Consider the following 23619-nt stretch of genomic DNA (forward strand, 5'->3'; position numbering starts at 1 on the left):
CAGGTTGGATTGGGTTGGGATGTGGGATGTTGGAAGATACTGGGGGGGACTAATTTAATTTATCTAATGCATTTCGATATTGAGTAATCTTTGGACTTTTAATATTCTGTTTGAAAGGAGAAGCCTGGTAAATACATCTTGGAAAATTTTAAAAATTTCAACATTTAACATCTCATAATAAAATATTAAAATTTTAAAACTCTTAAAAATAATAAAAATAAAAATTCTTTATTGGAGTTTTTATGGTTCCATAAAGAACCTTTTCATTATATAAAAGTTTCTGAAAAAAAAAAGTTCTTCACACTTGGTTCTTTTTAAAATACTGTTCACTGAAAAGTTCTTTGAGGAACCCAAAGTGGTTCTATTTCAGTGTGAAAACCCTCGTTAGGAACACTCTTAAAAATAAAGGAGTTTTTGCAGCAATGTCATAGAAAAACTATTTAGGGTTCTCTAAAGTACATTTCAGTGAACAGCTCTTAAAAGAATCTTTTTTTTTTCTTATAATAAAAAAATTAACTGCATGATTTTTTTTACTGTACTCCTAAATATAATGTATAAACACAATTTGTATCATGAAAAGCACTATACAAATAAACTTGAATTGAATTGAACTGTAAATAAACTTTTGTGGAATGGAAAGGTTCACTGTTAAAAATAAAAGTTCTTTATTGATGATTCCATGAAGAACCTTTAACATCCATGGAACCTTTCCATTGCACAAAAGGTTTTTTTTTTTTATAATATTAAAAAAATGTGTACTTTTTTAAAATTTTATTATTACAAAAAAAATAAAGGTTGTTCCATGAATGTTAAAAGTTATTGATGGAACCAGAGATACCAATAAATAACTTTTTAAGAATGTATATATTTTTGGATTGAAGAAGTTTGAAATTTGAGATTATTTCTGAACATAATCAGGGGCTCAGATTTCCCTTATCAATCACTGTGTTTTATGAAAATTTTAGACGTTATTAAAATAAAACACAGCATCTCACCAACCACAAATACTGTGTTTTAGCAGGAAGGGGTTGCAGGGTCTCTCGCCACCCATCAATGTCAGTGCCATGGGAAACAGAAACCAACAAAAAAAATGAACCATAGCATTCACCTCATTTAGGTGAGCTGCTGTCCTGGAGGTCTGCCCTCTCTCTCTCTCTCTCTCTCGAAAGAGATCTGTAACCCTGTGACCCTTTAAAAAACCAAACCTGAGGACCATTTTCTTTCTCATCTGCTGCCTTTTCTCTCAAAAGTCGTTAGTCCCTTTTTTAGGCCTTTAGGGCTGAGTGGGTCTGCAATGTCCTGGAGGTCTGCCCTCTCTCTGAGCTTTTAGACTCTCCCTCTCTCTCTCTCTCTCTCTCTGTGTGTTTGGGGTGCATTGCTTCTGGAGCTGTTAGAATGTGCACCCTCAGTAGGGTCACTAGTCCTGGAGGGACACTTCCACCCTCACACATGGTCCCAGAGGCAGAGAGAACATGTTGCATGCTGTAGGAATTCCATGATTTATTATTTTAGTACACATATTGTTTGATTATTAAGCAGTTCACATCCCTGCGTCTATATAAATAAATTTTAAAATATAAAATATAATTCTCTTGTTAATAGAATTACACATTTAGACCTAACAATATTTTAAAATGTAAGATTACATAGCCTCAATACAGCAGAAAAACTAGATAGGTCCATGTAAGTAAACACGTTTTTAAGTACTGATATGCGGGTTTCTCAATATAATCTCTGAAAAAGCGGACTTGTCATTTTAGAGTGCTACCAGCATCATTACAGGCAGTCAGAAATGCATTTGTGCTGAGGCACTGTTGATCAACGTTGTGCATACTGAATCTATCATGATAAGCAGGCTCTTGGCTTACACCTGCTGATATTTAGATAAGATTAAATTTGAGAGGGGGTGGGATATAGTTTGGGCAGGTGGGGGCAGGGATGCTCATGGCAGGGCAGAAAGAACAACATCTTGTCTGCTTGTGCATGAGTGCAAAGCCTGGGGGTCACGAGGTCCTGTTTACCTGTGGCAGGTATTTCCTCTATGGGCTGATAAGAGCCGACCAGGGGAAGTGCTCCGTCACAGGTGAGTGGAGAGAGAGCTGGGTAAGCCAGATCTGCTGCCTACAAGCGCAAGCTGACACACAAACTCGTTGTGTAACCATGCCTCGGGCACAAAGCACACCTACATACACAAGGAGTAACTAACTGACACGACTGCCTTAACTAACGTACATTTTTAATAGCGTGACAATTTCAGCTATTTTCATAATAGTGTAGCTGTTCTTGTAACGAGCTACGTTAGGCTAGTATCCACTAAGCGCAACCAAACATAGGCTTACCTCAACAGTCCTTTCTCTTTCAAGAGTAGAAGTACGGTGCATATTCGCGTCATCCTAAACGGTCCTCTCTTTTATTATGTAGTGTTGGATTTTTCCGATTCATTCTAGTGATTCGGTTTCTAAACGGTTCACTCTATTTCTTATGTAGCGCTGTGTAGACCTAGTCCGAATCATTCTAGAGAATCGATCTAGATTCATCTTAAACGGTCCTTTCTCTTTTATGTAGCGCTGGATAATCCGATTCATGCTAGTGATTCGATTTCTAAATGGTTCACTCTATTTCTTATGTAGCGCTGTGTAGGCCTAGTCCGAATCGTTCTAGAGAATCGATCTAGATTCATCTTAAACGGTCCTTTCTCTTTTATGTAGCGCTGGATAATCCGATTCATGCTAGTGATTCGATTCATCCTAAACGGTCTCTGCGATTTCTGATGTAGCGTTGGTAGTCCGATCCATTTTAAATATCTCAATTTCTTATTGTAAAGTCCGAATCATTAGTGATTCATCGGTCCTCTAAGAGTTCTTATGTAGCCTACTGTAGCTTTGGATAGTCTGATTGATTTTAGTGATTCGGTTAATCTTAAACGTTCCAGTTAGAAAGTCTGATTCATTCTAGTGAATCGGTTTGTTCATGTAAATAAACAGTTTCACTATAAAACGACCTATTCGCTTATCCTAAACAGTACTCTCTATTTCGTTGGATAATCCGATTTAGGCCTATCCTAAACTGTCCTGTTGGAAAGTCTGACTCATTTTAGTGAATTCGTCCTAATCTGTTTTCTCTCTCTTAATATTGAAACGTCCGATTCATTATAGTGAATCGGTTCGTTCGGACAGTTCATGTAAATTAAAAATTTCACTATAAAGCAACCTATTCGAGTCTCGTTTTGGGTAGGTTATGTAAATTAAGTTTTTTTTTTTTTTTTTGTTGTTGTATTTGAAATGAATTTCCCAGTTCAAGTTTGATTCTGTCACCCTAATTAAAATAATTTATTCATTCAGAACTCTGTTTTTGTGCAAATTATTTGCTTACTTAGGCTACTTACTTATTTTAATGTTTAAAAACATATTGCCCTCAACTTCAATGTAGTTAGCTACTTTTTGGTTGTAGTTGGTTGTAAAAAAAATAATGCTTTGAGGGCTGGAATTGTGCGGTACATTTGCAGTGTACACACCAGGGTTTTACAACTAAACATGTCATAAAACCCACACAAAAATGCAGGTTGACTAGTATAATCATTGATATGACAATATCTCTGATCACAGCACTCTGCAATAGGCAATCCCACCCACAGACCCCTAATGCTGCCCGCCCGTGTCAGAGTTTGAAATGGAGTAGAGCAGGTGGGGCACAACGGATGGATGGAGACTCTGCATGTTTATTTTCACTCTGTCCTTCCTCTTCCTCCATTACCTGAGCTCTGGGTGCTCCACTTGCCCTCAGGTGTTGAGAGGAGGTGGTGAGCCTGAACATGTTAACAAGGGAGGATCCCACAGTTGTATTGAGAGACAGGCTGCACCGCTGAATGGAGCTTTCAGCAAGGAGTGTGGAACAGACCGCAAGACAATCCTCTCTTTTTACTGCCATAGAAATAAAGAGTGACATTAATGACCAACAAAAGATTAGTCAGTGCGGTTTTTATGTGTTTGCTGTACATCCTAATTTGGTCACGGTCCATTTCTTTAATTGGTAATGAATAATTTGAATAGACCTGGACATATATGTAATTAAATAGCCATTTACAATATCCTGTGTCTGGAGTAAAAGTACATATTTATGCTAATTTTCTATGCAGACCAATTATTTTGTATGTGACCAGACGTCCTTCATTTTTCAGAAATGTCCCCATTTTATACTGTGTGTTTAAAACTAACATGTGCTAGATATTGCACATTTTAGATATTGTTTAGCTTGGTTTCTGTTTTTTGTGTATGTATGTATGACTGTATGTATGTATGTATGTATATTGGAATAAATACTCAATGTCTTTATCTAAAGTAGAGTGACAATAAGCCATGGAAACGCCAATGACCTTGAGGCAATATATTTCAGTTTTTATTTTAATAGATATAAACCGTACAATTGAAAATACAAATATTTTAAAGAAACCACAAAACTGTTATTCAGTCCTTATACTGAAAAAAAAAAAAATCTGAGCCATTCATTTTATTTATTAAAACTATATGTAATTTAACACTTATTTTATTTATTTTGTAAGTGTTAAACATAATGCATATACAGTTCCCGCTGCATCATTATTTTCAGTTTTAAAGAAAAAACATTTAAATCAGAGTATACTATATTATTTAAAAAGCCTCATAATAATGATTTAGTTTGAGTTTCTCTTTAATTTATTACATTAGATCAATGCAACATTTATTTAGATGATGCACATTTTAATCTTAATAGCATTACATAACTCAGCATTGTAGCTGTTAGCTTTCACACATTGTTTTGGATGTGGCTTGATATCATTATTGTGAGCATTAGTCTGGGGAGACAAGGATGCCACAAGTTACTAAGAACAGTTTGATGCGTTAATGACAAAATATAATTGAGAGTTCTACAATATTTACCGTAATTCATCACAGTACTGCATTTACCATGATCAGAATATACAAAAGGAATTATCCTTTTAGACTTACATTATTATCAGACATTTCAATCATATATGGACATATATATTAAGGCAAGGTGTTATGAATGAAATAATTTCACTTTTATGACACTTACAGTTGCCCTCGGTACAGGAGTGAGAATATATTAGCTCTGTAGTTAAAATGCTTCATCATATTTACAGATGCTTTCCGCTAGTACTTAGAACAATCACAAGAGCACAAGTTAAGAATAAGTCGAGCTGAATTGGACAGAGGTGAGAATTGTTTGGGAGCACTTCCCTTCCTCAGGCTTTCCTCCCTTCTGCAGATCTGCTCATTATAAGCGAAGAGCAAAGGTAGTGCACAGCAGCCATTGTAGCCGATCGGAACCTGAAGCACCCTCCAATAAGCAGGAGAACAGCATCGTAGGCACCGCAGCACCCCACTTCAAACCTCCCAAAACCTCATTTTCAGGCCCCACAGCTGCCCCGGCTCTGCAAGTGCACTTAGCCATGTCATTCTATCTGTCTCTCCGGCCCAGAGGACACAGGCATGGTTTTGTGCATGCGCCGCTGTCTCTGATACGACTCCAGAAATGGAAATGAGGCCATGGATCTTCATTAGAAGAGGCAGGTGTCCTCTGGCCAGCCCAGGTGAAGACGCTAGGAGAAGTGGGCGAGGGGGGATGGAGCTCCTCACGAGGTCTGGCGGCCCTCGTTTCGGCCCCTCTTCCCCCTTCCCCCACGACACTTAATTGCCCGTGTAATGAGCTACTGTTGAATGGGCTTACTTGTGTGGAGGTACTTGAGGAGCCCGTGCATTAGGGGTACCTCCTGCAGCTCCTAATCTCAGAGCCCATATACAGAGAGCGCCGCGTATGAAACGCCAGAGAGAAAGACACTCACCTCTTCTCTGCATCATTCTTGTTTGCGTTTGCCCCCACCTCCAGGCCCTCTGCTTTGTCTCCAGGTTCATGCTGGTGAAATTGGCAGGGCTTTGAAACCTGTGGAAGCGAGGCAGCCTTAAAGGCCCTTGAAGGCAGATGAGGATCCTGGAGTGTGAGAAGTTTTCTTGTGACAGGACACCTGTTTCTGGCTCATATCTTGTCTTTCTGTGCTTGAGGATGCAGAACACCTGCACACGGACAATTACGTGCTTGTTTACTGCAAAAATCATCCAGATCAAATATCCCGTGCCATTGAAAACCTGCAGTATTATAATGATTTAAAATAGTCGAAATTGTAAATGTATTAAGTTTTGACAAATTGGTGGATAAAAAATATAATGATAACAATAACACTAAAGTCTTAATAATCGTTAAAACTTTGAGAAATCGAATCAAACCAAATTTAACAACCATCATAACAACAATCATTCTTATAATAAGTGTTTAAAAAACATCATATCAAAACTACACTAATATAGTTATCCAGCCTGATCTCGTATTCGTACATATTTTACGAGGTGGCTAATTCGTATGAATTTGTATGACCTCACTCGTAAAAATTCATATGATCTGTGCTAAATCGTACGTATTTTACAAGTTGCATAATTTTGTATGAATTTGTAGAATGACCTACACCTAACCCCACCCCTAAACCTACCCATCACTGGGGTGTAGACAAATCGTACAAAATCGTATGAGTGAGGTTTATTAGCCACCTCGTAAAATTGGTCGTGAGATAGCATTGAGTTATCTTTATAGCTATCGTTAGTGGTAAGAACAGGCCTTTATTTGTATACATTCATCTCATTAGTTCATTTTTGTTAGCATCTGATGGCATGGGCGCTAATATAGTTTTTGCTATAGTTGTCTTTATAGTTATTGTTACTGGAACAGGCCTTTATCTGTACGAATTCATAAGATCTCATTCGTTCATCTTCATTATCAGCCATTGGTGTGGATGCAAATATAGTTATCGTTATAGTTATCTTTATACTTATAGTTACTGGTGTGAATGGGCCTTTATTTGTATGAATTCATGTTATTTAATTCATTTGTTCGCTTTGTTATCATCTGTTTGTGTGGACACTAATATAGTTATCATTATAGTTGTCTTTATAGTTATCATTATTGGTGTGAATGCACCTTTATTTGTGAGAATTCTTTTTATCTCATTTATAAATTTTTCGTTATTGGCTGTTGGTGTGGATGCTAATATAGTTATCATTATAGTTATCTTTATATCTGTCGTTACTGGTGGGAACGGACCTTTATTCATATGAATTCATATCCTCTGATTTGTTTGTTTGTTTTGTTATCCTCATTTGGTGTGGAAACTAATATAGTTATCTAATATAGTTATATTATAGTTATCATTACTGGTGTGAACCTTTAGTTGTAGGAATTCATACAATCTCATTTGTTAATTTTTGTATGATCTGCTTATGCCCCACTGGTTATGTTTAGGGGTGGACCTTAATGTTTATTTTTTCTAAAAATCATACGTTTTTGAAGGAACATCACACAAGTTCGAACCAAGTCGACATTTCATAAAATAGTTACGTTTTCTCATGAGATCAGTAATACTTCAGAACCTCAAGATGTGCATACGTATCGTCACTTTAGACCTCTAAGAGTACTCATCCAGCTCTTCTCACGCTGTTTGATGCACAATGTTAGTCCCCTCGGTCCCTCTGCAGGGTGCCTGACAAATAAGGTGCTGTTATTGGGCTCCTTCTCAGGGCTGGGGGTTAATGATTAGTGCTGTTGGGGGTTAAAGCCCAGAGATAGGGCCTTTCTCCTGTGCCTCAACAGATGTTGGTGGGCCTTTAATGTGGTTATCAGGATGGAGGGCCTTCTCAGGCCCGCTCTTCCATTGTGTGCTGTTGCATTCCAGGGCTCAGCCACGGCAACAGGGCATCATGGGAGCACAGCCAGGGCTCCCGCTGGGCCACTGTGGGCCTGAGTTCTGACAGCCAGGGCAGCCCCCTCTCCCACACTGCATCCACACTACTGATCACACACTATTCTTCACACCTCCTGCTTCCTCCACGCACACGCACACACACACACACACACACACACACACACACACACACACACACACACACACACACACACACACACACACACACACACACACACACACACACACACACACACACACACACACAAACACACCCTGTTCCTCTGCCATCCTGCCCTTTCCCACACCACCTTTTATGGGCTAATTTATGGGCAAAAAGTCTACAAATGCTCCCTTTACAGTTCACCCTTAGATGAGCTAATTCCCTGTGGGCTGTTTAAAGTGTTTACTTCAAACCCCAGTGTCCCTAGAGTCATGCTGTCCATTAGGGACTGCAAATTTATTTAGTTGTGTTTGTGTTTCTGTAATGCATAAAGGTTCTATATTTTCATATATTTTATATATATTTTCAATTTAAACTGTAATATTGTTATTCTACTATTCTAATATTATAATACAATTTAAAATACTGTTTTCTCTTGAATATATTTTAAAATGTTATTTATTCCTGTAATGTAAACTTTAATTTTCAGTGTCACATTAGAAATCAGAAATCATTCTAATATGCTGATTCACTGCTTAAAAAAAAAAAAAAACATTTCTTATTATTACCATCAATGATGAAAACAGTTGTGCTGCATAATATTTTTTTGTAAAAAAAATTAGATACATTTTTGCAGAATTGTTTTATAAATAGAAAGGTCAAAACAACAGCATTTATTTGAAATATAAATATTTTGTAACGTTATAAATGTCACCATCGATGCATCCTTGCCGAAATTTTCTTTTTTTACAAGAAAATATATTTTATTATATTTTGTCTTTTTTATTTTATAGAATATTTTATTTAAAAAAAAACAACACTTTTTTAAAATCATCTTATACGCTGTTTACCTGTTTCCAAGTTTCTAGTTCATAATTGTTTATAATTGTGATTTTCATCTCTGACAGTGTGATTGCATTTTTTATTGTAAACTTTTTTTTATTTTTTTTTAGTCTGAAGCAGAAATGGCTTCCATACATTTTGGCCCTTATTAGTTTCATTTTCTGCAGTGTGACCACTGACAAATAAAATACAAATATTCCATGTAGTCTTTGACTCTTAATGAGCTCGTTGAAGCAACATACATACTATAATAATATTATGAAAGAATTAGCAAAATCTTTGAAATAGTCTGAGATCATATCCATAAAACACCAACTTTCCATAAGTATTTAATGTAAACTAACCATGTATAGATGAATACGCAGGCACATTGCCATCAGTGCCATTCAATGTGCCATGTATCGTCAGTGTCAGAGAGTTAGCAGCTGTGGGCTTGTTTGTATACAGATGCATGGAGCTCGTAATGATAATTACCCTGCAGCTGCACTCCAGGGCTCTGGGCTGCAGTTTCTCACCGCACCACCATTGTGTCTGTGCGCAGAGCAAGAATGTGGGAAAGTGAAGTAATTAAAGTATTCTGTAACCCAATTAAGCAAACTGCCCCCCAGCACCATCAGTGGGCCAGGATTACACACTCAGAGAGGCCAGTGCTTCACCCAGCCTTTCTCCCACTGATACCTGCTGCCGCCCACAGTGTTTAAAGACTAGTTTAGTTAGGGGGTTGTTTAACATCTAACTTGTCAAGTAAAGACAGTGTTTGACAGCCAATCTGCTTTGGCTAGAGAGTTTCAGGAGGAAGGATTGCTGGAAGAGATCAGTGGGAGCCACTGAGTGGGCAGAGAAAAATAGGTAAGCCTCTCATCCTCTGCTGAGTAGAGCTATTCATTAGCGCTCTGATTTATGCATCCTTCTGCTTTAATCTGCAGCCAGGCCAGTGAAGATGGATGGGTGACAGTCCCATCGGTCACAGCGATTCAGCGCTCAGTCACCACGGAGACAAGCAGTGAAACCGGGAATGCTGGAAGGCCACAACCTGAGAAAAAAATTATATGGAAAAGAAAGCAGATTCAATTTTATAAATGTAAATCACAAACTGATAAATGCAGTTGGTACTTTCCATGAATGCAGACCCATTATTTTGGGACTATTGGACAATGTTTTTTTTTTTAATTATTACAGACAGAAATCTTATGTTTTTTGCTGTGAAAAAAAAGTAAAATAATTTAAACATTCCAAATTTTAAAATTTACTTTTAATAATAAAAAATTCATTCTATATTAAATATTGTTTTTAATTTAACATTTATTCCATATTTAATTATGTTGTTTGTGATTTACTGTGTTTATTGGAAAATAAAAATCAGGTTTTAAACTTTTACAAAATTTCAAATCTAATTTAAAATTAATTAAAAAAAATAAAATAAAACAACTCATGTTAAATCTACTTCATAAAGTGGACAAAAACATATTCTCAAAGTTAAATGCCTTTCACTGACCATCATTTCAAAAAGAAAGGAAAAAATACACTTTTTTTGCATTTCAGGTCTTATTTTTGTACCCTATTTGTAAAAAAAAAAAATCTATTTTATACTAGTTTGTCACATTCATTTTTTTTTCACAGAAAGGAAATAATTAAATTCATCTGATATCTATCTCTTCTATTCAGACCCCAAAATGAGATCTTGTCTACTTCCTCTGGAATAAATAAGCAACACATGTATTGGTTCAGTGTCTCTTTGTTGAGTTGCTCTATCCTGTGCCCGTTTGCTTGGCAGTGTGTTTGAAAAGAGTGAACAATGACAGTCTACAATGAAGGTGCTCAATTAACTGTATAACCCAGCCATCAATTAAGACATCAATTACCAGTTTGATTGATGGGGCTAAATGATGCGATTCATTTTCTCCATCCAGTGGAAAAACACTGGAAGTCACAGTATGTGAAAATGAGCTGATGAATGTTATATTCAGTCCATCTTGCCTCGATAAGACTTGCAAATACAGTTTTTTTTTTTATTTAATTATCTGCATTAATAAATTATACTATAAAATACCTATACTTCACTGTGAAAAGCTGAAATAATTTAAAATTTTAAATTATATTCCCGGTCATATTTTAAATGTATATGTTATATCATTAACTTTTAGAAAAAAACTAAATCTAATTTTTCAAATTATACTTATTTATATGGCTTTAAATATATGTTTTTAGGATATTGCGATTGTGATTGAAATTATTTGCATAGCTTTATATCTTAAAATTCAATTATTGTATATTAAGACTGAAATTTGGATTATTCATAGTGCTGTTATTATGATATCAAGTAATATATAAACAAATATATAATTCATTTGAAATAACAGAATTCTATCATTTCTGAGTTATTCTTTTTTTCATGTAATCGTACACAAACCTTCAGAATCCAACTCAATATGCTTGAAGTTCTGAAATGAAAAAGAGGGATGAGTTCAAAGGGAATGGTTAGCTACAAAAAAACGAATTATGTGCCACTGCATATCGTTTAGTTACAATGGGTACAAAGGTATTTAGATAATAAAACAAATTGTTGTAAGAAAACATTGGAAATGCTTCTATTTTCTATACAGACCAATTCAGAGTGTATGATTGTAAAAAAAAATTTGTAACCAACTTGGTAATTTAATTTAATTATAAATGCAAATAAATGAGTTTGTTGAATCGGACAAGCTGACATAATTTACTTCATTCTTTACATTTGTTTTGTATGTCTCCATACAAAATAAAAATGCAGGCACAGAATAAAAACATCTGTATTTCTAGTATTTCGTATGCTCACAAGTTATTTTCAAATGATTATTTTGTTTCAAAGATAGTATAGTTTGTTTTTAGCTTAATGTTTTATATTACATTTACATTTTATATGAATAACTTCCCTGTTATTCTAATCATCCTATTTGAGACGAAATTACATCACTTATTAGCTTTTTTTCTTCATTAGCAATTTGACAAATGCCCCCTTTTTTAACATCCCCATATCATTCTGCTTGACTTTCCCCCGGTTTTGAATTTGGTTATTGATTGCCTGTTCTGTTTCACTTGGAAAAGGTTGATAAAAGGAGGTTTTCATTTTCTCTATTGGATGTGACAGCTCCCTAACAAGAATAATGGAAAGGCTCCATTCACAGGCAAATCAGCCCAATTCAGCGTGCCCCTACACACTCAATGGAGGAGTCACAGCCCTTCCCTGCCCATTCCATCACAACCATCTCTCTTCAGCACCCCTCAAACTTAGCACAACTCTTCCAGCAGACAACATTCCTCTTGTCAACCTCTCTGCCCAGCCATCAAGCGGATGAATTGGTCAATAAGCGCATGATGAATTTTTAAAAGGACAACTAAATAGATGACAATCATCAGCTGATTTTCCGGGCCTGTCTGCAACAGCTGATGATGCTTTGAAAATCTCTCAGGAGAGTTTCTGTCGGGATATAAATTTGGCTTTTTAAAGGGATAGTTCACCCAAAAATGAAAAAATGGAATGTCGTTCCAAACCCGTAAGACCTCCTTTCATCTTCTGAACACAAATTAAGATATTTTTGATGGAATCTGACAGCTCTCTGACCCTCTCATTGACAGCAAGGGTCCTTACACGATCAACGTCCAGAAACGTAGCAAGGAGACTGGTAAAATAATCCATGTGACATCAGGGGTTCAACCATAATTTTATTAAGCTATGAGAATACTTTTAGCGCAAAAAAAATAAATTGTTTATTCAACAATTCGTCTCCTCCACGTCACCCTATATCGCCATTTTGGAGAGTATCCACTGAATGCAAACAGCATATGATGTTCTGTGTCAGCCGCACCACACGGATACGTTGTTTTAGTTCAAATCAAAGCACAAACAATGTAGAAAACGTATCTGCATGGTGCAGCTGACACAGAACAGCATATGCTGATTGCGTTTAGTGGATACTCTCCAAAATGGCACTATAGGGTGAACTAACTCTTTAAGACGGCAAATTGCGTGTTTAAACAAATCCTTTCAGTCCACTGCAAATCAGCATTTCCCAAACACAGAAATTATACATCCTCTAAAGAAATACGATATCATTCCTTTCACAATCTAATACCCTGGATTCATTAAGAGAAACCCTAACCCTCAATCACACTTGTGCAAAACAACATCCGTTAAGCTGCATGTAATGACAAGAGGCCAAGCCCCTGGAATTCCTGTGCTCACTGTACAGCAGCCAGGTGACAGCAGCACACAGGTGTGAGGATTCAGAACACCAGCGCTGGGCTTGTTCACAGGGGATTATGGTATCAGAATTAACCTGGCTGGAGAGAGGTCATGGCTATGGGCTCGGGCTTGTTTAGGGAAGTGCTGTAGAGTGAAACTAAGCTTCCCACGACCTGTTAGCTGTGAACTCCTGAACGCAGTGGCATCCGGTTTAGGTTAAGTTGGTTAATAAGAAGAGTAATAGCATTCCATCAAACTAGATAAACAATAGCCTACTTGCACAGCACAATATTTAAACTCAGCTTTTATTGGTTTTACTTGCATCATATTCTCTAATGCAGAAAAAAAGATCTCATTACAAACAATGAACCCTTAAATTAATTAGTTGGTCACATTGCGACTAACCTGTTTTTCGTCTTTTAAAATCACGCAGGGTTATTAAATCTCACTTCAGAGCAGTATTAGCACAGCAACAAACGATGGTGTTAAAATAAAGCTACCGGTTGTTTTGCAGCAAACAGCCAATCATTAACATGAACAGCGCTTGATTAATTAAAATATTCATGCACGTTGTAAGTCACAGAAAGTTTACGTTTAGCGTGAGGTGAAAAAGAAATCAAGATGTCAGTTAAGAACTGTGACGGAAGACGTATTGAGTGATGTATTGAGACATATTGAGCGTCTCAATTTGTTCAGTCAGTGATATTATTGATACCGCACAAAAGAACGTTAAAAAACTGTGGTTTTATGGATGTGTAGTGTTACTGGGTTAGCTATAGTGAGTCACATACAATGGAAGTGGATGCGGCTAATTTGTAAACACTGAAACGCTTTTTCAATTAGTACAGCCACAAGATAAACAAATGGGCCTATTTGTGTTACCATGATTTTAGAGTGGGGAAAAAGGCTTACTTTTACACCTTATCTGTGTACAATTATACCTAACTTTAGGGTTTATGATAATACAATGCCATAAACCCTAAAATTAGTGTTTTTACAGCTCATAACAGAATAATTAATATAAGTATGCCTACAGTATTTTAAATTCTAGGCTTTTTTTTAATGATGAGGTTTTTGGTGCTTTTGACTGAACTTATATTGAACCTGCAATATTCCTTTATCAACAAGTTTTTATTTATTTTTTTCATTCAGAAGGTGAAAGAGTATCTAAGCAGTAAGTGTCTTTAAAGTGAGCGGATGCCCTACTGTTCCGCAAAATCATCTCTTTTCTGTTCATTTATGGCCATATGTTTAAACCGTAGATTTGACACACACGCACACACAGACACACAGAAGCATCTAGAGGATCATCTAGGCTTAGCTTGATTCTTTGTCGATTAGACATGTTGTTGGATTTTGACTCTCCTAAGCACACACAGTCCTCTGTTTCCTGCCATGATTTCTCGCCCTGTCCTGAAAAGCGGCTATGAGGAATCCACGTCCCGTTCTGAATGCACACTTGTTCCTACTCTCGATTGGCCATTCAGCCCCCTCTAAGGAGACAAGCCCCAATCACAATATTGTCAAGGCTCTGTTGGTTTTCTGGTTCAAATCCTTGTTCACGCTGTTTGCTGAGTACTCATCTGCTGTGACAGCCTTCAGACAAACAGAGGCTCCTGAAAGAGGTCTTCCACAAGCAGATCCTTCCTGCTGGGCAGTGGCTGAAACGGCCCTTTCTCTCGCCATCAAGTGGAACCCAGCCTATTGAGCCGGCCCCTGGGAGCCCCACATTGAGGTGGGCCACGGGCCAGTGCTTCACCCCTCGGGCCCTGGGCCACCCTCACGTTGTTCCAGGACACCTGTGCCCACCTACCGCCAGCGTGGGAACCCTCGGTGGTGAATCTTGTTACCTAAATCAGCTGTGGGCTGAAACCAGAGACCAATTTAGACACATTATTTTTAATCCTGTGTTCTGGTGAAACAAAAGTTAGACTGAAACTTTTGTTCTAAACAATTTCAGGTGATAAAAATGGCCAGACTGAACCAGCAAATGGGTTATCGTTTTAGAAGTTGACCCACTTCTTTACAACCCCCCACCCCCCAACCACCCAGATGAGGCACCAACTAAATCTCCATGGCACACTGCAGAAAAATGGCATCAATTAATCAGCATTCATGAACCGTTTACTTGAGCCCCCCTTTGTTTGAAGCAGGGTTTAATCCAGACAGAGGCCTGGCTGTTTGGATCCCTGCAGACAGCAGCGGTCAGACCATTGTACACTTCCATCCACTGGCACTGCACAAATTCTCATTCCCTCACACTCTCATTTGCTGATTTGTCATCGACGACAGTGCTCTCAGTTTCCGGCGATGACAGCTGTATTCTTTTTCGCACCGATGTAAAGGTGAACTTAAAGTGAGCTAAAATCATCCAAAGTAATTAGATTACATTTATGTGACAGATTACACTCAGGCACAAGTATCCGTCTCATTTTCCAGTCGGAAGTCATTCGTGCGTCTTTGCGGGGCCAGAAAAGGCAGGAAGTTCTCTCTCTCGACGTATTTCTCTCCCTCCCTCTCACCGAATGCCAGCTTTGCCAATTCACTCCGCCGCATGTGTGAAGACATCTGTCCATATTCCAAATCTCCCATTTTGGTGCAAATGATCCTCCTTGAAGGAAGCAATTTTTTACAATGTGTCAATTCTCAGATTTCCATCAAGGCTCAGTGCCTTTGCCTTTCGCCTCACCGAAGAAGCAAGTTTAATTGGAAGGCTGCATTTAAAGTCATTCCACAATTATACAATTATACTGAAGATGCATGTCTGCATGTTGCTCAGTTTGCACCAATTTACTGCACTTTCTGCACAGTTAAGACTAGCGCTCCTTTCAGTGGATGCAAATTCCCCTCATTTGGCTCCAAATGAAGCATAATTGCTCATATTCAAGCAAACACCTTGCTATGAGAGGTTCTTCCTAGTTAGTTCATATTAAATCTGAGGAGAATGAAAAAAAAATCCCAAAATCCATTTGCGCACACGTGCCAGCTGGATCATTCTGTTTGGGGGAATGATGAGGAAATGGATGATGCAATTGAGCACATTGAACATTAAACATCCTGCTAGCACTTTTAATTCAGCAACCGCCGTCTCCAAACTTCCCTGTATGTTCCTAAATGCCAATTAAAGAAGTAAAAACTGCTTCCATCCATCAAGTTGGTTTCATTTAGATTTCGCCTAAAACGTGAATCAAAAGCGATTGTATTTTGCCATCACGGATGACGTGGCGTCCCAATTAGGTCAAGCGCAGACGTTTCCCCTTGGGTCGTAAAACGAAATGGAATTATATCACCCAGACATTCCACCATCAAAGTATACTCTAGCCTTTCCGCTCCTTTGTTTTGGATGCCGCAAGTTAGAGAGGGTCTCGTCATTCAAAAGACCCAAAGTATTTGAAGTGGCGGTGCAAGCACACCACTGACAATGGCTTACAAGAGTCTGTTTTAATTCATACCCTCTTTTTAAAAAAGGGGGACAGCACAACAAACCGTTGACCCACTGATATACAATTAAGAGTGATGCGGCAGTTAATGCTACAAGCAACTCTGTTTAACAGTCTGTCTTTGACCCACTGCCACTGAATAAATGTAATGCAGAGAGCGAGAGACCGAACGAGAGAAAGGGAGCCAGGGAGATTTTAAGCCACAGATAAGTAGTTAAAGACCTTTATAGAGTATAACACCATTATCCTTGCTGAATAAAAATAGGATTTAGTGTTTTTTCCACTTAATTTGAATCAAAAGAATCCCCACCTTACATATTGCACTGGTAATGTAATGGAGAGAGAATCACAAAAAGGCTTTGTGGTTCTGACATCTCCTATAGTGGGCCTGTGTTGTCCCGCGAGCAAAAGGGAGAGCAGGCTTTTTCTTCTTCGCCTTGCTATCTGCTAACACATTCTAATTGATGCCGCTACATTCCTGCACTGGCCGCATTCAATGAATAACGAGTGACGGACTCAATGCCCATGAATTAGTCCCTTCTAAGAGAAGCAGTAAAACAGCCCCCTGCCCCCCGGCTCTAGATCTCCCCCTCTAGCCACTGAGCTCCCCACAATCCCGGGCCAAAGCCTGCTCCAGCTTCACCGCCCATTAAAGTGCCACTATTGTGCACCGACGCAACCCACAAAAGCTGTCCGTCTCTCCGAGGCCTCTAAAGCCCGGACTCACACAGACTGGAGTGACAACCTCTGCAACTCCCCCTGGCCTCCTTCCCACCCTCGCTCTTCCCAATAAACCCCCTAATCCCACCCCTTCCACCAACGTGCACACACACATGTGTGCGGGCAAGTTGTGCTCTCTCTCTCCCTCGCTTGCCTCTGCTGTGCACAAAGCATCAATCTGTCTTCGGTGTTGGCACCCTCGGCCCTTTGTCCAATCTGCAGGTGTCTATGAAAGCAGCTACGGTTGCCCTAGACCCACGCCTCACCACGCCTCGCCCAGGGACAGGAACTGCTGACAAAGACCCAGTGTGGGAATGAGGGATGCGTACAGGGAGTGAAAGTGAGGGGGCTCCCCTAAAATTTATGTCTGAGGAAGTCATGCAACTTTTAGGAAGTCCTGTCCATGGAGAATAACAACTTGTTAGAGTGACTAGAGCTCAGTGCCACTATGGGAAAAAACAAAAAAAAAAAAAAAAAAATAAAAAACAAAAAAAACAAAACAAAACAAAAAAAAAAAAAATAAATAAATAAATATATATATATATATATATATATAATATATAATATATATATATATATATATATATATATATATATATATATATATATATATATATATATAGTTAAATTAATCAGTGCTACTATTAATAAACAGAGCACAAAAAAAGTGAGCCATCCTTGTAATGAAGTGAAAATAAAAATCATTAAAAAACAATTATACTGAATTTGTAACTTATTATTAATTATTCTCAGATATCATTAAGGTATGAATAAAGTAAATGTATTTAGAAAATTAGCCTATTTACGATCACAATACAAACAGGTTTTTAAGTAAAAAAAATGCTTCAATTACACATTTCATATGCAAAATGCTCACCATATTTCCTGAATTATTCTGTAGTCCTGAACATTTATGCTTTCCACCAGCAAGTGTAAGTGTGTTAAGGATGCAAAGTGTTGCCTGTATAAAGTTTTAACCTACAATCAAAAGAACGTGTATAAGCAACCGAGCCAACACTTACTGCATTAGGGCGACATCGTGTGGGTTTAATACATATTGCAGATTAATTTACTAAGCACGAGCTACTTTTTATAAAACGTCAACCGGGAAACTTGAAATATTTTTATGTCAGGTTTATTATAGTTATCTAAACCATAAAACATTTTCGTTGCTTAAAATAAAGGTTAACTGAAATAATAATAATAAAAACGTGAACATGTTATTTCAGCTTGTCACATCTCATTCTCATTTACTTTAACTTAACTAAAATTACTAAAAATACATACATCTGAAATAAAAATAATAAAACTATATGTAGACATATAAAAAAACGAATAAAATGACAAAACAGCAAAATTGCGAAACATTTAAGTAAAATTAAAATGAAAACTATAAATTTAAAAATAAAAACAAACTCAAAATATTAATAGATAAAAACCGTAAAGCCTAGTATCTCAGTGATACCAAAAAAAACCTTTCATGCTTATAGTAAATGGTGCAGTGTTTATATATTATATATTTTTAATTGATTGTAATTTTTTTTTTACCTCACATCAGTCATATATAAAAGAAAGTATTAACAGCAAACTCACAATTTACTGAAAAAAAGTGTATATATACATGTTTGATAACTTTAAGTCCATCTATATGTAACTGAATTAAACTAAACATCACTTTTAGCAAATTAACTCATTTAAAATGTACAACCTTCTCTTCCATAAATCAGGCAAACAATAATACATTTACATTTATCAATTTAGTAGATGCTTTTATTCAAAGCAACTTACAAATTAAGATATTAATGATATTATTGACTCAACCTGTATTACACAGATCGCTGTCCAGTAAAATGCTTTCTAGCATCAGAAAATTAGTACTTTCTCTTACGTTTGTACAAGCAAATTCGTCTTCTTCTTTTTTTTTTTATCATTTCAGATCAAGAAATATCACAAGCTCTTTGAATAATAAATTTCATAATGGAAGACTGTGAGAGTAAAATAGGCTGTGAACCATTGCCCTAATACCATTTTCCACTGATGATAAAGTAGCAAATCATGGAAATTAAATTCAAATAATTAAAAACAATTAAAAGCTCAATTAGTTAATTATTATGCATTATCAACTGTCATTAAGGAATGAATGGGTGTTCATGTTTTTGGACAATCAGCCTATTAAAGCTCACAATAAAAAATAGTTTTTTTTTTTTTTTTTAAGTATATGACATTGAGATGTATGTAATGCCTGTATAAATGATTGCATGTTTGTGATGTAGCCAAAGTCAATGATTAGTTGTTCTGAGTGAATGCTAGGCAGTTTCTAAGGTGTAACAGGTAGTTGCAGGTGGTTCACTTTTAAGAAAAACGGTTCTAAACAGTACCAGAAAAGGGTTCCTCGGCTTGTAAAAATAGCAGAACACTTTTTAAATATAACCTTTTTTTATAAGGCTCCATAAAGAACCATGCTTTGAATGGTTTATATGCTTTGAATAGTTTACTTTGAATAATGGTTTATTTTCAATATCATTTAATATATATATATATTTTTTATATAAATTTATTATATATATATATAATTACAATTACAATTATTATTCAAAGCAAACCACTCAAAGAATATAAACCTTTCAAAATGTTTTTTAAATGGTTTATATAGATTACATGCTTTGAATGGTTTGCTTTGAAATCAGTTTTTTTTAAATATATTATTTATTAATATTGTTTTCACCCATCTATGTGCCAGGTCTTAAAATATCTAGCCTATATTAGGGTTTTGTATTAAAAAAATGGCAAGCTGTGTAATTTGGGTACTTTTTTATTTATTGACAATTGACAATTTTTTTTTTGACAAATGTAGCAAGACGTACAGTACTCCAAATACAGTTATTAGCTGAATTAAAAGGCGTACATGAACTTACATTTAATGTGAATAAATACATAAAGAAATAAAACACAAAACAGAAACATAAAAATGCAATGTAGACCATAATCAAATTCCAGTAAAATATTCCAGAACCCCAGTGATAAAAGGAAAATGTCATTGGATAGCTTTAATGTTTTTTTGTTTTTGTTTTTTTTTTTCTTGCTTTTTAGTGACTGGGCATGTTTATGCATAAACCAAATAATCATTTAGAACTTTGACAATATAGATCATAAATTCAATATCCCTGTTACTTAGAAGAGAACTGAAGTATCCTCAACTGAACAACTAGAGCTGGTGACACATGTTCTTTTAAATTAAAATCGATCGATAGATAGACTAAGGATTAGTCTATCTGAATCAGATATCAGAAATCAGAGCTTCCAATAGGCCTACATACATAGAGCAAAAGACATATAAATAGAAGAAAAAAAAAATACAAATGTGCCGGTGTTTACTACTGAATGTGCCTTTTTTGTTGGGTAAAAACTATAACGTGATTGCAATTTAAACATGAACCACATGGTGGCGCAATAACAAAATCTATCAACAGGCTGACAGCGTGAGTAAAGGGGTGAGCGAGGACGTCCATTATTCAGTACTTTTGGTAAAATGCATTTTATCTCATTCCAGACACGACCACGTAGTATTATTAATGGTTCATGTAGTCTATGTATTTACAATGCGACTGATTGTCTGTTATGATTTAGGGCAGTGACACAGTGATTTACACCGTCGACCTGAAAAAGCCTATGTTAGAAAGTGGTGTTTTAATGCATGTAAAAATGCGATAAAATAATGTGATGATACTCTATTACATATACTGTATGTCACATTCAGTGATTGAGCTTAACTGAGTCATGATACATGATACTTACAGCATACACTAAACAACATAGCTTACTGCAAAACAAATATCATGTTTTTATTAGCTATAATTGACTTCGACCTTGTTATTTCTATAAAAAATGTATTCTGGAATTTCCATGCTCTGTCACAAGATACACTGCTAAATAAAGAAAACAAAACAAAAAAAAATCTCAGCAGTAAATGAAACAAAGTAAAGTGTATTTCCTTTTAACCTTATAATGACAATTACATCAACATTACAAATAGAATATGTTCACTACGTTAATTTAAACTGAACAAGTTTTGGGAAACGCAAAATAAAAAAATAAAAAAGAACAAAAAAAAGAATCGTACCAAAAATACATTTCCCAGAAACCTGCGGCATCTGATGACGGCACCGAGGGGCGGGGCTTGTTGTCGTAGCGGCTCATGCGTTAGGAGAGTAAAATGTGTTTGACAGGAATCTGAACGAGAGGAGGGGGGAGCAGCACACGAGTGGAAATCCGCACCTTCAAGAGACTTTTTTTTCCCCCTCGCGTGCAGTCCATTAACCGCGTGGAGTCGAATGCGGTGAATTATTTGGAGGCTCAGCAACAGGGCACACAGAGTACAGGATGCCGCTGAGTGTATCAACCCCGCGCGCGTGGACCTCCCGCGACTAGCGCAGCGCGAAGTATCCAAAAAGGAGAATGCGAATGGTTAGAGAGGACAAGATTCAATTAACATGGAAACGATGTAGCATCACCGCCGCATTGCATATAGCTCGGGGAAACAGGTTAGAAAGTAGATAGCTAAATAGGGCGCATTTTGCCGTCATACATGCAAACTTACTCATCATCAAGCTCAACTAGCTTGTAACGTTAGTTGACTGCAACAAAAGGACCAGCTGCTCGACAGTGTCTTCAGATACCAAAGAAGACAGAAGATTTAAAGATGTTACGGAGGAGGCTCAACCGATTGGTATGTATGGCACTCTACGTGTTCCTTTAAAGAAGATGTAAGTAATGACCAGCCTGAGTCTGACACCAGGGCGCATGTGGACGAAACATCTCAAATGCTGCATAAGTGGAGCGTTTATTTAAAAACTAGGGAGCCAGCAGGCAGAAACCTCAGAGTTTCTCAACACCACCAAAGCTGTAATTAGTTGAGGTATGCAGTCAACTTCCTGTTAACACTGGCCAGCTGTTGCAAAGCGAGTCGTACCACGCACATTAGCGATTCAAAACATTAGTTTATGGGCTTTAGCAGCCGTGAAAAATATTTTTTTGTGAAGTTGACGGTTGTCTGAAACGCTTTTGAGTTGGATACCTAGGGTTAGGAGAGGACAGGCTGGGTTTGAGACACTAGCGACCCCTCTGCTGTGGTGAAGATGATCTTTTTTGGCAGCTCGTTCAGATGTGTCCTGCCAATTTTTTAAAGTTGAGCTGCATTCCTGATAGCGCTAATCAAATAATACTGCTCAGTCTTGCAAGCTAAGCCCTTTAAGTGCTGTACTTGAATCCAATAATTAATTTCCTAATGCCCTTCGTTGCTGTCGCAACCTTTTAGATGCAAACTTTATTTAGGCACTTGATGCAGTAATTCTGCTCTTACCACATAATTGCAGAGTATCCGGGCAGTGCTGGAGTGGCTCTTGAGGTCTAATGTTGGGTTTAAGATGAAGCCTGTTGTTAGTCTTAGCTGTTTTAGGCTGTGGTGGGAATACTTGTAATCAAATTTCTCCCTTTTTGCGCTTCAATTACTGTTGTGATTCACCCTTACAAATGAATTCACTATGCTCTCCATATCCTTAAAGGGATAGTTGATCCCAAAATAAGCATTTATTTCCTCACCCTCATGTCATCTGGAACCTGCATGACTGCCCTTCTTCCATGGAACAAAAAAGGAGGTAGAGAATGAGAACTGATTGTATCATTGTATGAAGAAAAAAAGGAGCAGTGAAAGTTTACATGGAAGAGAGAAATTCAAGGTTTGGTACAACATAATGGAGATGAAATCATTACACCACTGTGTCTTTAATATGGCTGTGTCAGATTGTCTTGTAAAGTGTTGATTGTATAAAATGAAACCTCTCAGTTTGCTTAATATTTTATTAGTCCATGTGAGCAAACCACATCCTCTCTTGCTTAGTCTTGTACTATTTGCATAAACCAGACCGTGGTCTATTCCCCTCAAAGTTTATGTACCTGAAATTATTAGTAGTTTGCATTAAAGGAGGCTTCCTAGATCACGATTGCAACTAATCAAGTAGCTATTCACCATCTAACCTCTTGATCTAACAAACCCTCTCTATGTCTTTAAATTCATCCCGTTTTAGGCACTTCACACAGAACATTTTCTATGTAAACGTGCTAGACTTATGTGTTGTGTTCGCACCATGCATCTTTTGCAGATTCTCGCAGTTGAGCATTGCTATGTCTGGTTTAATAAAAGGTTGTCCCTAGATTGTGTGTTTTTTTTTCCCCATCATTCATGTCTGTAATGCAAATGCATTCACTGTGAATGGCCATTTCAAGTCAGCATGAATTGAAAATTCATTCTTATTTTCCAAATGCATCTTATGTATCTTATTGTAAAAAAAAATCATACAATATTGTTTAATTTTTAAATTTTTTTTACATTGTAATATTTTTAGTGAAAATGTCAGAACTGCATAACTGATGTATGCTGGACTTCTCCAGT

At 37.0% G+C, this 23619-nt stretch overlaps 1 protein-coding gene and 1 long non-coding RNA gene across 6 annotated transcripts in view; both read left to right on the forward strand.

Moving 5' to 3' along the window:
- The window catches only part of LOC122139645, a 50882-nt gene extending 40870 nt beyond the window's left edge, over nt 1–10012 (forward strand). Inside the window, exons 3-4 of the long non-coding RNA XR_006156455.1 lie at nt 9575–9641; nt 9719–10012. This is a non-coding gene — a long non-coding RNA (uncharacterized LOC122139645). The remainder of the gene's footprint in view (nt 1–9574; nt 9642–9718) is intronic.
- Nucleotides 10013–21343: 11331 nt separating this feature from the next.
- The window catches only part of LOC109079117 (phospholipid-transporting ATPase IG-like), a 68388-nt gene continuing 66112 nt past the window's right edge, over nt 21344–23619 (forward strand). For 3 of the 5 annotated variants that reach the window (XM_042738453.1, XM_042738454.1, XM_042738451.1), the window contains exon 1: nt 21345–21897. In XM_042738453.1, coding sequence (XP_042594387.1) covers nt 21871–21897 — 27 coding nt within the window. In that variant the 5' untranslated portion in view covers nt 21345–21870. Of the gene's footprint in view, nt 21898–23619 lie in introns of all 5 variants that reach the window. The other 2 variants (XM_042738450.1, XM_042738452.1) reach the window with 1 other exon arrangement.

This window comes from Cyprinus carpio, chromosome B14 (genome assembly GCF_018340385.1).
Source record: "Cyprinus carpio isolate SPL01 chromosome B14, ASM1834038v1, whole genome shotgun sequence".
Lineage (NCBI taxonomy): Eukaryota > Metazoa > Chordata > Actinopteri > Cypriniformes > Cyprinidae > Cyprinus > Cyprinus carpio.